We start from the raw sequence: 14,594 nt of genomic DNA, 5'->3' as shown, positions 1-14,594 counted from the left end.
CCATTACCACCCCCCAACAATCCCATTAACTGGGGGTTCAGTCTTGGCAGGACCAAGGGCTTGAAGGGAAGAATTTTTAAATTGAGAATATTGCTTATATTTAACAACATAAGTTGTTATTTGGTTGGTTTTAGTTTTTCAAGATAGGGTATCTCTGCATAGCTCTGGCTGTCCTAGAACTCTCTCTGTAGACAGGCAGGCCTCCCACTCAGAAATCCACCCACCTCTGTGTCCTGTGCTTTGATTAAAGTATATGCCAATACTGCCTGGTCAGTCAGTTCCTAATTTCAAAGTTTGGTAATCACGATATTTAATAATAATGATCGTAAGAAGAAAAGACAACAGGGCTCAAAGCCAAGGACATATTTATTTTGAGATAAACTTGGGACAGATTCTCATCTAAAGTCAAGATAGTAAATCAATGAACTTCTTTTACTGGCTAGGGTTGTTAAGGGGCTTGGACTTGTAAAGGGGATACTAGGGGGACTGGGAATTTTTCTGAGTGATCAGAATAGTCTTATTTGTTAGATGAGTAGTGATTAAGCTACAATGGGCAAAAATGGTATATTCATTAAAGCCTGGCGTTGGGAAACTGAAACTATTACTCACATGAAATGGGAAACTATTGAGACCAGAATGCATCTGTGCTTTCAGTTCAAGTTCTATAGTTTGGTAGAAAGGCAGGGCAACCAAGTCTTTAATAGTACTCCTTGCTAGGGACGGGTGATGGTCCTTGGAATGAAGGTCTGAAGGAGGATGGAAGATTTAAGACATTATTGTGAGTTCACTCTGCTAGGAAGAATTGAAGTGACCCTGTCAGCCAGATCCTGTCATTCTGGAAAAAAAATGATAAAGGAAGGGAAAGGAGTCCAGGATGATCATGGCAATCAGGAACGACAAAAAGGTTGTTCAAAAAAACTGTGAAAGGGTTAATCATGAGATGGAGGAACTGTTAAGAAGCAGTGGATGTAACTTCTATTTTAATTTCGTTTTATATGCATGTCTGGTACCCACAAATGACAAAAGAGAAGGCGGCACTTCTGCTGGAGCAGGAGTTACATATGTTGTGAGCCACCATGTGGGTACTAGAAACAGAACCGAGGGCCTCTGTAAGGCCCTTGCTCTTAGTTGTCAAGCCACCTCTCCAGCACTCTAGCCTTTAAGTCTTGTGAACCATCTCTATTAGCATTGACTTGTCAGTAAACAAATAGCATGGTTTATTCAGAAGTGCATACATAGCCCAAGGGTGGCCTCTAAAAGACAGAGAGATAGACCGTGGCAGTTCTGCATGAAAACAGCAGCTAGGAAGCAGACCTATTCTTGGATTGTCAGGGACTGACTTACACCATTGTTGACCTCTAATAGTTGTTTGTAAAGAGAGGTGAATTGGTTACTCACAGGATGGAGGAGTTATAGGATTTCATGAGACGGGTGGGTATTATGACAGACTGGTTGAAATATGGAAGTAAGGAACGCTCTCTGAGAGAAAGAAAAAGAGAGAGACAGAGAGAAAGAGACAGAGAACAAAAGAGAAGTAAGGGGAAGAACAAGTTAGGAAGTGCATCAGAGAACATGCCATCACCCTCCTTGTCCTCTGGGATGCAGCTGACACATATCAAGCTGGGTCGTTTGGTGAGGTACAAGTAGGACTCCTAAAATAGAGGTCCTGAATGGGGCCTCCTGAAACACCTCCTCTAGATGAATGGAGGTGTTCTGACTGTACTGTGGGGTGAGGAAGGATCAGGAAAAATGTGATGTATACAGAAGAAAGAGACAGTGGGGCACATCCAGGCCCTGAACATCTAGGCCAACCCACAGATAGACCATTCTATACCTCAGGGTGACAAAGTTTTTGTCTCAGAGATACCCTTGGCACTGGATGGTAGCATCCCCTTTGGACAATATGAATGCTTCAAGGAGGAGAGGGGAAAGCCTCTCACTGGTTATGGTGGTGACCATTGGTGTAAGGAAACTGCTGTTATCTAGGAGACAGAGTGAATGATGCTATATGGAACTAGGTATAGAGACTCAGGGTAAATGAACACTGCAGTAGGACCCTGGCAAATGCCATCTGCCTGCTTAAGGAGAAGGAAGTTTGCCTCTTCCTCTCAGAGAAGGGAAGCAGTTGAGATTCTCATGACATCCCTCATCAATGGGATTCAAACAGTGGGGTGTCTTTGAGGGAGCTACCCTCAATGAACCAATCCAGGGTCCCAGGAATGGGGGTGGAATTGAGCTGGTGGGAAACCTCAAGGGAGTCATCTACTGTCTCTGAGTAATGGTCAGATGTGTGTTTGTCACAAGAAGGGAGTTGTCTGTAGCTAGGAGCAGAGCGTCAGGGATATGGGAGGGAAGGGCTGTCTAGAGCCTGCAGGGTAGAAAACATATCAGACAAGACTGGAGGCAACAGACGAAATAGAGGAGAGGACAGGAAAAAACAACATAGTAGGGATATTTTGAAGGCTGTGACGCACGACAGGAACAGGCTTTGCCTGAAGTTAGAAACATAAGGTGCCAGCTCTGATAGTTGCCATGAGTTCCTTTAGACAAAGACTACAGGCAGGAGGTAATCAGAGCAGTTGGGCTAGAATGCTTAAGGCCTGCTTGCAAGCACTGAAGAGGTAAAGGTGAAAGGCACTTAGAAAAGAAAGCACCCTTGAGATCGAACAGAGTGAAGTCAGTTTTTGAGGGGTCTGTGAGGTATGAAGGCAGTCAGAGTAAGAGGCCTGGGTTCATCTCCACTAAGAAGAATGTATAGAAATCACTAATTTCCGGATGAAAACAGGATTATTTTTACAAACAGAGAATAATTTTACATATATAAATGTGTATCCACTAAGAAGAATGTACAGAAATCACTAATTTCTGGAGAAAAGCAGCATTATTTTTACAAATACAGACCAATTTTACACATGTAACAAAAGAAATGAAACGGACATCAAAAACTCACAAAGTACTGACCCTAGGTGATATAAATTGCCATTTAGTCATGAAGGAAATTTATTCTATATATTAAAAACACTCAAAAATTCCAATCCCAAAAGGGTTCACTAGTGAATTCTACAAATCATTTAATGATAAATTAACAGTGAGTTTAACAGTCTTCCTTTCCAGAGACTAGACACTAAAATAAAACCAGAAACCAAGGCAAGCAAAATGGCATGTACACAGAGTCTCGACTAATACTCAAGGTTGAAATTCTAGGATCCCTAACACTCAGAGGATTTGCTCCAACCTGAGGAACAGAGCAAGAATCTCTGTCTTTAAACTTTTACTTCTCTACCGTTAAAACAGGATGAAAGTGAACTTAAAGGCTGGAGGATTATACTTGTGAAATACGTGTGTGTGTGTGTGTGTGTGTGTGTGTGTGTGTGTGTGTGTGTGTGTGTGTCGCAAAGGAATAGCACCTAAAAGTATAAACACCTCTCCAAACTCAACAGTGAATTGAAACATCGTTAGGAAATGGGTAAAGATTAGTGAGCAAAGAGAATATACAGATGGCAAATGAGTGCAGGAAAAGAGGGTCAGCAACATTGACTATTAGGGAAATGCACCAGGAAACACCTTTCCATCTCTTTCAGACCGCCTAAGCTAAGGAGTAATTAATGGTCCAACGAGTGCTGCCTGAGATATGAGGAAATCGATCATTCATGTGTTACCAATGAAAAGTATAGCCCTTCCCAAAGAGAGCACAGTAGCATCTAACGTTTACTTGTAGGACATAAAACTAAATGTAGCTCATACATCCTTCAACAAATGTGTGGTTAAATAAACTATGATACACCTACACTATAACACATTGTTCAGTAATAAAAGTGGATAAATTATTAGTATACACAATTGCTGAAAGCTCTCCACACCATTGGCATAACTGGAAACTGAGCCTGCATCGAAGTTTATCTGTAGCACTTTTTAATTTATATACTATTCTGAAAATGTCAAAATTGTAGTAATGATGGCTAACAATTAGTGGTTTCCAGAGGTGAGGAGATGGACAGTATAGGAATATTCTGTGGCTATAAGAGAAAGACACAGGAACCTGTAAGGAAAACTTCTTAAAATTGAGGATTGGGGATTTAGTACAGTGGTAGAGCGCTTGCCTAGCAAGCGCAAGGCCCTGGGTTCGGTCCCCAGCTCTGAAAAAAAGAAAAAAAATTGAAGTAGTCCTAGTCACTGGATAAAACTTAAATACTCACACAAGGGAGTGCACACAATTCTGACTAACACGAGTGGGTTTTATCAATGGCGATTTCCTGGTTATGGTGTTGGTCTATACATATTGAAAACATTGTCTCCAGAAGAAAATAGGTACAGAATATATATATATATATATATATATATATGTATGTATATATATAACTATAATGTCAAACAACATGATAATGAATGCTTTCCCAAGGAAACTGAAATTGATTAACTGGATGGTATCGAAACAGAGATAGAAACTCAAGCATGAAGACTAATAGTGAACAGCTTAGTGTAGTGGTAGGTGACATTTTAGAGGTATAGTTTTCCTAAAATATCCACATCAACACCCTCAACTTTCTTTCCCTGGTGTGCTCACCTCTCATTCCTAAAAATGCAGCTTGCAAGTCTCACCTTTTATTCCTGCAGCATAGAAACAAAAGGTTAGAATATGAGTCTAAGACTCATGGTTTCCCTATGCCACAAAATGGTCCATGCACAGAAAATGTTTGAAGTGAATTGCTAACAAAGCATGTGTTTTTCAGGCTGTAAATATAGTTGGGGTTGGAATGTTTGGAGGAACTGCAAAAGTGACAACACCTGGAACGGTACCAGCAATGGTTCCAATGTTACAAGAAGTTGAAAACAAAGTGCCTGCCAAGCAGTCATCAACTTGCATAGCTATCCGGTGGGAGGAGCCGGACTGCCATGGCTCTCAGATCACTGGATATAACATTGAATATGGAGATAAAAAAATCGTGACTGTCAAAAGGGTAACCGAGTATGTTCTGAAAAATCTACAACCTAATACTACATACCGGTAAGTCACTATATCTTATTTTGGGTACATGAAGAGAGTGTTGAGAATTTTGAACACATACACATTTGTGTATTTCATACACTTCAGATGCCTTTTGAAAAGAGTTCTACTTAATTGGTGAGGGTTGATAGCAACAAGAGCCCATGTCTGCTTGCCATCAATATTCTCAATAGTAATTACTTCTTGGAAATCTGTCTTGTACTCAGTACCATCATCATTCTAATATAAATAGAGTGGGTTGGCGTATATGAAGAAAATAATTTTATTTACTAAATATCAACTCATACGTTTTACTTTTACCACTAGAATCAGAATTCAAGCTATCAATCATTATGGACTAAGCCCTTTTAGCCCATCAATAAGATGCAAAACCAAACCACTGCCACCAGAGCCTCCGCAGCTTAATTGTGTGGTCTACGGACACCAGAGTCTCAGACTCAAATGGGGCACAGTCTCCAGCAAAAAGTCACTTGCAAACTTTATCAGCTACAACTTACTAATGGAAGACCGATCTGGCAGGTAAATACACTTCCCAATTAAAATCTACTGCAGTAGAAAGAAGATTAAACTGTTATATCCTGTCGGGCATGCTAGGTCTCTCTTTCTCTGTCTCTGTCTCTCTCTCTGTCTCTGTCTCTCTCTCAATCTCTCTCTGTCTCTGTCTCTCGCTCTGTGTCTCGCTGTCTCTGTGTCTCTGTCTCTGTCTCTCTCTCTCTCTCTCTCTCACACACACACACACACACACACACACATGCTACCATATTGATTTCTATTGGCCTTTTTGTTGTTCAATACTGGCTTAATTAGACTTCTCTGGGCTTCAGTGATGACTATAACACTGCCCCCGATCTTTATCTTCTTTCTCTCAGGTTTTCTGTCATTTACCGTGGGACAGATGTGACTCACAAAGTGCAAAAACTGACTGAATATACACAATACAAGTTTAAAATCCAGGCGTGTAATGAAGCTGGGGAAGGACCAGAGTCTGACATCTACACTTTCACTACAACCAAGTCCCCACCAACTGCACTTAAAGGTAAATGGAATACACACAGTAGCCATTTTACTGGTGCATCTACAGAACATATATTGAATTGAGACGTAATTAGAAAATACGAGATTAAGTCAGGAGACCTGGTTCAGAAAGACACAGGCTACATGTACTGTCTTATGAAAACTCTTCCTTTTGAGTTTTTATATCAATGTGTTTAGGTGACAGTAACTCTTGGTAGTGGCCAGGGCAGTGGAAATCATAGGGTGGAAGATAGGCTCTCAGGAAGGGGTACAGAGGGCATCAAACACATAATATGAAAGTTGAAGGTGGAAGACTGGAGGTGGACAAGTCCTAGTAGCATGAGAGAACAAGACCATCGCAGTTGCAGGGGTAACAATATACCCATCTGGCCTCCAGAAATTCCTGGCACTCAGGTGATGCAGACATACTATTTTTCCAGGCAAAACACTCAACATGCTTAAACAGTTTAAAATTTTGAAAGTTAAATCTTAAAATAAAACTAGCAGGAGGAATTTTTAAAATGTACTACTAGGAAAATTACACAAAAATATAGTGCTTAATTAGAGATAAAGGGCAATGTAAGATTCTTTAAGATTTCAAGCATGGTAATGGGTCATGCCGTTAATCCCATCACTCTGGGAGCCAGCCTGATCTACAGAGTGAGTACAGGACTGCCAGGGCTTCACAGAGAATCCATGCCTTGGAAACCATAAAAGGTCATATAATAAAAGTCCCACAATCAGTACTTTTACTTTTTCCATCTTTATTAAAGTGGGTATTTCTTATTTACATTTCAAATGTTATTCCCTTTCCCGGTTTCCAGGCCAACATTCCCCTAGCCCCTCCACCTCCCCTTCTCTATGGGTGTTCCCCTCCCCATCCTCCCCCCATTACCGCCCTCCTCCCCAAAAATCACGTTCACTGGGGTTCAGTCTTGGCAGGACCAAGGGCTTCCCCTTCCACTGGTGCTCTTACTAGGATATTCATTGCTACCTATGGGGTCAGAGTCCAGGGTCAGTCCATGTATAGTCTTTAGGTAGTGGCTTAGTCCCTGGAAGCTCTGGTTGCTTGGCATTGTTGTACGTATGGGGTCTCGAGCCCCTTCAAGCTCTTCCAGTTCTTTCTCTGATTCCTTCAACGGGGGTCCTGTTCTCAGTTCAGTGGTTTGCTGCTGGCATTCGCCTCTGTATTTGCTGTATTCTGGCTGTGTCTCTCAGGAGCGATCTACATCCGGCTCCTGTCGGCCTGCACTTCTTTGCTTCATCCATCTTGTCTAATTGGGTGGCTGTATATGTATGGGCCACATGTGGGGCAGGCTCTGAATGGGTGTTCCTTCTGTCTCTGTTTTAATCTTTGCCTCTCTCTTCCCTGTCAAGGGTATTCTTGTTCCCCTTTTAAAGAAGGAGTGAAGCATTCACATTTTGATCATCCGTCTTGAGTTTCATTTGTTCTAGGCATCTAGGGTAATTCAAGCATTTGGGCTAATAGCCACTTATCAATGAGTGCATACCATGTATGTCTTTCTGTGATTGGGTTAGCTCACTCAGGATGATATTTTCCAGTTCCATCCATTTGCTTCTGAATTTCATAAAGTCATTGTTTTTGATAGCTGAGTAATATTCCATTGTGTAGATGTACCACATTTTCTGTATCCATTCCTCTCTTGAATGGCATCTGGGTTCTTTCCAGCTTCTGGCTATTATAAATAAGGCTGCTATGAACATAGTGGAGCACGTGTCTTTTTTATATGTTGGGGCATCATTTCGGTATATGCCCAAGAGAGGTATACCTGGGTACTCAGGTAGTTCAATGTCCAATTTTCTGAGGAACCTCCAGACTGATTTCCAGAATGGTTGTACCAGTCTGCAATCCCACCAACAATAGAGGAGTGTTCCTCTTTCTCCACATCCTCGCCAGCATTTGCTGTCACCTGAGTTTTTGATCTTAGCCATTCTCACTGGTGTGAGGTAAAATCTCAGGGTTGTTTTGATTTGCATTTCCCTTATGACTAAAGATGTTGAACATTTCTTTAGGTGTTTCTCAGCCATTCGGCATTCCTCAGCTGTGAATTCTTTGTTTAGCTCTGAACCCCATTTTTTAATAGGGTTATTTGTCTCCCTGCGGTCTAACTTCTTGAGTTCTTTGTATGTTTTGTATACAAGCCCTCTGTCAGTTGTAGGATTGGTAAAGATCTTTTCCCAATCTGTTGGTTGCCGTTTTGTCCTAACCACAGTGTCCTTTGCCTTACAGAAGTTTTGCAGTTTTATGAGATCCCATTTGTCGATTCTTGATCTTAGAGCATAAGCCATTGGTGTTTCATTCAGGAAATTTTCTCCAGTGCCCATGTCTTTGAGATGCTTCCCCACTTTTTCTTCTATTAGTTTGAGCGTATCTGGTTTGATGTGGAGGTCCTTGATTCACTTGGACTTAAGCTTTGTACAGGGTGATAAGCATGGATCGATCTGCATTCTTCTACATGTTGATCTCCAGTTGAACCATCAGCATTTGCTAAAAATGCGATCTTTTTTCCAATGGATGGTTTTGGCTCCTTTGTCAAAAATCAAGTGACCATAGGTGTGTGGGTTCATTTCTGGGTCTTCAATTCTATTCCACTGGTCTATCTGTCTGTCTCTGTACCAATACCATGCAGTTTTTATCACTATTGCTCTGTAATACTGCTTGAGTTCAGGGATAGTGATTCCCCCAGAAGTTGTTTTATTGTTGAGGATAGTTTTAGCTATCCTGGGTTTTTTGTTATTCCAGATGAATTTGCAAATTGTTCTGTCTAACTCTATGAAGAAATGGATTGGTATTTTGATGGGGATTGCATTGAATCTGTAGATCGCTTTTGGTAAAATGGCCATTTTTACTATACTAATCCTGCCAATCCATGAGCATGGGAGATCTTTCCATCTTCTGAGGTCTTCTTCAATTTCTTTCTTCAGAGGCTTGAATTTCTTATCATACAGATCTTTCACCTGCTTGGTTAAAGTCACACCGAGGTATTTTATATTATTAGGAACTATTATGAAGTGTGTCATTTACCTAATTTCTTTCTCGGCTTGTCTCTCTTTTGTGTAGAGGAAGGCTACTGATTTATTTAAGTTAATTTTATACCCATCCACTTTGCTGAAGCTGTTTATCAGTTTTAGTAGTTCTCTGGTGGAACTTTTGGGATCACTTAAATATACTATCGTATAATCTGCAAATACTGATATTTTGACTTCTTCCTTTCCAATCTGTATCCCTTTGATCTCCTTTTGTTGTCTGATTGCTCTGGCTAAGACTTCCAGAACTATATTGAATAAGTAGGGAGAGAGTGGGCAGCCTTGTTTAGTCCCTGATTTTAGTGGGATTGCTTCAAGTTTCTCTCCATTTAGTTTAATGTTAGCAACTGGTTTGCTGTATATGGCTTTTACTATGTTTAGGTATGGGCCTTGAATTCCAAATCTTTCCAGGAATTTTATCATGAAGGTGTGTTGAATTTTGTCAAATGCTTTCTCAGCATCTAATGAAATGATTGTGTGGTTTTTAATCTTTCAGTTTGTTTATATAGTTGATTATGTTAATGGTTTTTCGTATATTAAACCACCCCTGCATGCCCCTGATGAAGCCTTCTTGATCATGATGTATGATCATTTTGATGTGCTCTTGGATTCGGTTTGCAAGAATTTTATTGAGTATTTGTGTGCCGATATTCATAAAAGAAATTGGACTGAAGTTCTCTTTCTTTGTTGAGTCTTTGTGTGGTTTAACTATAAGAGTACCTTTGGCTTCAATAAAGGAGCTCAGTAGCTCTCCATCTATTTCAATTTTGTGGAATAGTTTGGACAGTATTGGGATGAGGTCTTCTATGAAGGTCTGATAGAATTCTGCACTGATCCCATCTGGACCTGGGCTCTTTTTTGGATGGGAGACTTTTAATGCTGCTTCTATTTCTTTAGGAGTTATGGGGTGGTTTAAATGGTTTATCTGTTCCTTATTTAACTTCTATACCTGGTATCTGTGTAGGAAATTGTCCATTTCCTCCAGATGCTCAAGTTTTGCTGAATATAGGCTCTTGTAGTAGGATCTGATGATTTTTTTGAATTTCCTCTGATTCAGTTGTTATGTCTCCCTTGTCATTTCTGAGTTTGTTAAATTGGACACACGCTCTGTGTCCTCTTGTTAGTCCGACTAAGGGTTTACCTATCTTGTTGATTTTCTCAACAAACCAGCTCTCGTTTCTGTTGACTTTTGTATAGTCCTTTTTGTTTCTACTTGGTTGATTTCAGCTCCGAGTTTGATTATTTCCTGACATCTACTCCTCCTTGGTGTGTTTGCTTCTTTTTGTTCTAGTGCTTTTAGGTGTGCTGTCAAGCTGCTGATATATGCTGTCTCCTGTTTCTTTCTGCAGGCACTCAGAGCTATGAGTTTTCCTCTTAGCACAGCTTTCATTGTGTCCCATAAGTTTGGGTATGTTGTACATTCATTTCCATTAAATTCTAAGAAGTCTTTAATTTCTTTATGTACTTCTTCCCTGACCAAGTTGTCATAGAGTAGAGCATTGTTCAACTTCCATATATATGTGGGTGTTCTTTCCTTATTGTTATTGACAAACAGCTTTAGCCTGTGGTGGTCTGATAGGACGCATGGGATTATTTCTATCTTTCTCTAACTTGTGAGGCCTGTTTTATGACCGATTATATGGTCAGTTTTGGAGAAAGTACCATGAGGTGGTGAGAAGAAGGTAGATCCTTTTGTTTTATGATAGAATGATCTATAAATATCTGTTTAGTCCATTTGTTTCATGACTTCTGTTAGTCTATGTCTCTGTTTTATTTCTGTTTCCATGAACTGTCCATTGATTAGAGTGGGATGTCGAAATCTACTATTTTTGTGTAAGGTACAATGTGTGCTTTGAGCTTTAGTAAGGTTTCTTTTATATATATAGGTGCCCTTGTATTTGGAGCATAGATATTTAGGATTGAGAGTTCATTTCGGTGGATTTTTCCTTTGATGAATATGAAGTGTCCTTCCTTATCTTTTTTGATGACTTTTAGTTGAAAATTGATTTTATTCCATATTAGAATGGCTACTCCATCTCGCTTCTTCAGATCATTTGTTTAGAAAGTTCTTTTCCAGCCTTTTACTCTGAGGTAGTGTCTGGTTTTGTCTCTGAGGTATGTTTCCTGTAGGCAATTTAGTGCTGGGTCCTCATTGCGTATCCAGTTTGTTAATCTGTGTCTTTTTATTAGGGAATGAAGTCCATTGATTTTTAGAGATATTAAGGAATAATAATTGTTGTTTCCTCTTATCTTCGTATTTGGAGGTGAGATTTTGTTTGTGTGCTTGTCTTCTCTGGTGTAGCTTGCCCCCCTGTGTTGGCTTTACCATTTATTATCCTATGTAGGGCTGGATTTGTAGAAAGATATTGGTAAATTTGCTATTGTCATAGAATATCTTAGTATCTACATCTATGTTCATTGAGAGTTTTGCTGGATTTGTGGGCTGGCATTTGTGTTCTCTTAGGGTCTGTATGAGCCAGCCTGGTCTACAGAGTGAGTTCAGAACTGACAGGGCTTCACAGAGAAACGATGCCTTGGAAACCATAAAAAACGGTTCAATAAAACTCCCACAATCGGTATTTTTAAATATCTTAGAGGTCATCTACTTTCACCATTACACTTTTAAAAGTAAGACTTGGAGCTGAAGCGATGTCTCGGAGTGTAAGTGCACTTGTTCCTTTCAGAAGACCTGAGTTCGATTCCCAGTTCCCACTTGGTGGTTCAAAAACATGCATTCATTATTCCAGTTCTAGGTCATCTCCTGCCCTCTCTGACCTCTGGGAACACCAGCATACACACTGCCACCCATAGATATCTGCAGGCAAACACACATAAAATAGAATTAATGATTCCAATAAAGCTTTAGAAAAAGAGTGAGACATTGAGTCCCACAGATGGGAGACACTCTGAGGAGTAAAGTGCTATGTATCACACGAACAATGAGTACGAGTCTGCAGTTCTCAGAACCTTGGACTTGAGGATTGCTTTTCCATTTCCCAGTTGGGATGTCTGCTTGATCCTGTCTTTCCTCGTGAGTCGACTCATTGTTTATATTTACTCCTTGTGTATTAATGTTTCCCTTCATTTACAACTGTGAGAGGGTGACAGATCCCCTGTAACTGGAGTTACAGACAGTTCTAAGCTGACATATGGATCCTGCGAATTAAACCTCGGTTCTCAGAAAGAGGAGCCAGTGCCTTAACTTTGGACTCATCTCTCTAGGCCCCAAGTTCAACACTGATATGAAATCATTCCTCTTTAGTATCCTGCTAACTGAAACACATTCAATTTAAATAATCGTGCTTAGATGACAATAATGCCTTCTTCTGTTCTGACTGCTGACATATATGTTTAGGTTCCATTTTCTTAAAATATAGAGAATATCATTAAATAAATTATTCGCTCCTTTCTGTCTCACATAATTGCTAAACTCCTAAAACAACGTTATTTATTAATACAAAAACACTTCTAAATATACAACATACCATATAAATACAATGCAGATGATTCTAGGAGTAAAGAGCATTATTAAAGTTATTATAACTTCCATTTAAAATCTAAAGAAGCACTACTAGGTTATAACTTTTTAAGAATTTTCCACAATCATGATACCTGATGGTATAACAATATTATTTCCAATAATATATATATAGTCGGTTGGGTGTGGTAGCAAATGCCTTTAATGTCAGCACAAGATGGGCAAAGATAGGTGAATATCTGTGACTTCAAGGGTGGTCTGGTATTCTCAGTGAGTTCCAAACCATCCACATCTACATAGTGAGACCTTTACTCAAAATACATAAGTATCTTTTTAAAATGTGGTTATATATTTCTCATATTAGAACTACTTTTTTTAATGGTTTCATGAGTCTTTTTTTTGATGTATTGTAAATCATTTAGGAAAAAAATAGAAATCACTTAGGAAAAAAAAACCTTCTAAAATGTAATTTTTTTCCCCAGCACCCAAAGTTCATCCACTGAATAACAATTGTTGTGAGATCAAATGGGAGACTTTGGAACCAATTAAAGGTGACCCCATTGTGTACTGTGTTCAAGTCACCACCGGAAAAAAGGCTCATCAGGTATATTGTCTCAAATTTAGTCTTTAACATTTTGCCAGGCATGGCAGTACATTTCTTTATCCTGAGCACTTGTGGGGTATAGGCAGGAGGATACAGACAGCTTCTCTTGACTACCTAACAAGTTTGAAGGTAGAGACCTTGCCTTAATAAAATGCCAAGATGCGGTGGGACCTGCTTTGACCCCAGTACTTGGGAGGCAGAGGCAGGTGGACCTTTGATTTGAGGCCAGCCTGGTCTAAGGAGTGAGGAGTTATAGGATAATCAGGATTAAGAAATTAAATTATAGTTCTATGTCCAGTGGAGGGTTGCCCTTTTGGCAGGGAGTAAGTCATTTTTAAAGGTGTTTAACTAAATCTTATCCCAAATTCCATCTCATCCATAATATTTATGTACATAATCTTTATTTGGAGACAACTAACTTTATTGAATTATGCAGTATCTCTTAATTCCTACTAGCCTTAACCCATGGTTCACATACATAATGTATTTAAACTTTAACAGTTGTAGGGTTTGCTATGCTTTATTGAGTAAAATTATCTAAGCAATACTGAATTCCCTCAACATTAGAAACACTGAGTAAACTTTTTCTTTTGTTACAAACATGTTCATGAAATAATTTTCATTTTGCTTGTTATAAAATTCTATCTACTTTGAATTGAAAAGGAAACCATAATTTTCCTTTGATTCTTTTTCCCTAGATTTACAAAGGACCGAACACTTCCTTTTCCTTTTCGAACTATCATGCAAATTCACGCTACCGCTTCAAGGTCTGTGCAGGACGCCAATATGAAACCTCCAATGGTCTCCAAGAGCTGTGGGGGCCATATAGCCCCAGTGCTCTGTTCTCGACCTATAAGCATCACTCAGGGCATGGCAAAGGCAGTGGGGGTAAAGGAAAAGGCAACCACAGTGAGAAAGGGGAAAAGTGCAAGACAGAGATGAGTGATGATACCTTCGTTCTTACCCTTTTGATAGGTTTCGCACTTATTGCTGTTTTGTGTGCTGTTGCTGTTCAGTATTTCCTTATCAATTAGTGTATTCTTTTAGGAAAAAAAGAAAGCAGATTATATACAATTTAGAAAGCCTTAGATACATCATAATGCTTATGCTTATAATTAATGCTTATTGATAGAAAGTAGAAACAGGGGGAAAAAAGCAAAACCCCTATCTTCACTTTACATGCTCTTATACAGAAGAAAAGAGATTTCTAAGGAAAAACCTACCATGAATTTTCATTGTTCTGTCAACAACCATTGCTTTGTTATATCAAATTCAGTCATTTGTGGAAACTTTCTATCTTCTCTCTTCAAGTTAATGTTTTCAAAAACTTTTAGGACTATGAAATAAGAACAGTATTTTGGAATTTCTTTAGAATAAAATGAGAAAAATCACTTCTATCTGTCCTGTTAATGTACACATGAAGTAATAAAAATGTATCTACCAAA

The 14,594-nt window shown here is 39.3% G+C and overlaps 1 protein-coding gene across 2 annotated transcripts in view; it reads left to right on the top strand.

Annotated features, from left to right (window-relative positions):
- Fndc3c1 (fibronectin type III domain containing 3C1) overlaps positions 1-14,594 on the top strand; it is a 57,650-nt gene extending 43,056 nt beyond the window's left edge. For both annotated transcript variants that reach the window (XM_087599915.1, NM_001191722.1), the window contains 5 exons: positions 4,731-5,005; positions 5,312-5,524; positions 5,875-6,041; positions 13,028-13,149; positions 13,848-14,594. In XM_087599915.1, coding sequence (XP_087456041.1) covers positions 4,731-5,005; positions 5,312-5,524; positions 5,875-6,041; positions 13,028-13,149; positions 13,848-14,183 — 1,113 coding nt within the window. In that variant the 3' untranslated portion in view covers positions 14,184-14,594. The remainder of the gene's footprint in view (positions 1-4,730; positions 5,006-5,311; positions 5,525-5,874; positions 6,042-13,027; positions 13,150-13,847) is intronic.

Source organism: Rattus norvegicus, chromosome X (genome assembly GCF_021556685.1).
Source record: "Rattus norvegicus strain SHRSP/BbbUtx chromosome X, alternate assembly SHRSP_T2T, whole genome shotgun sequence".
Lineage (NCBI taxonomy): Eukaryota > Metazoa > Chordata > Mammalia > Rodentia > Muridae > Rattus > Rattus norvegicus.
The sequence above is the reverse complement of the archived record's forward strand: the minus strand, read 5'-3'. Positions and strand labels throughout refer to the sequence as shown.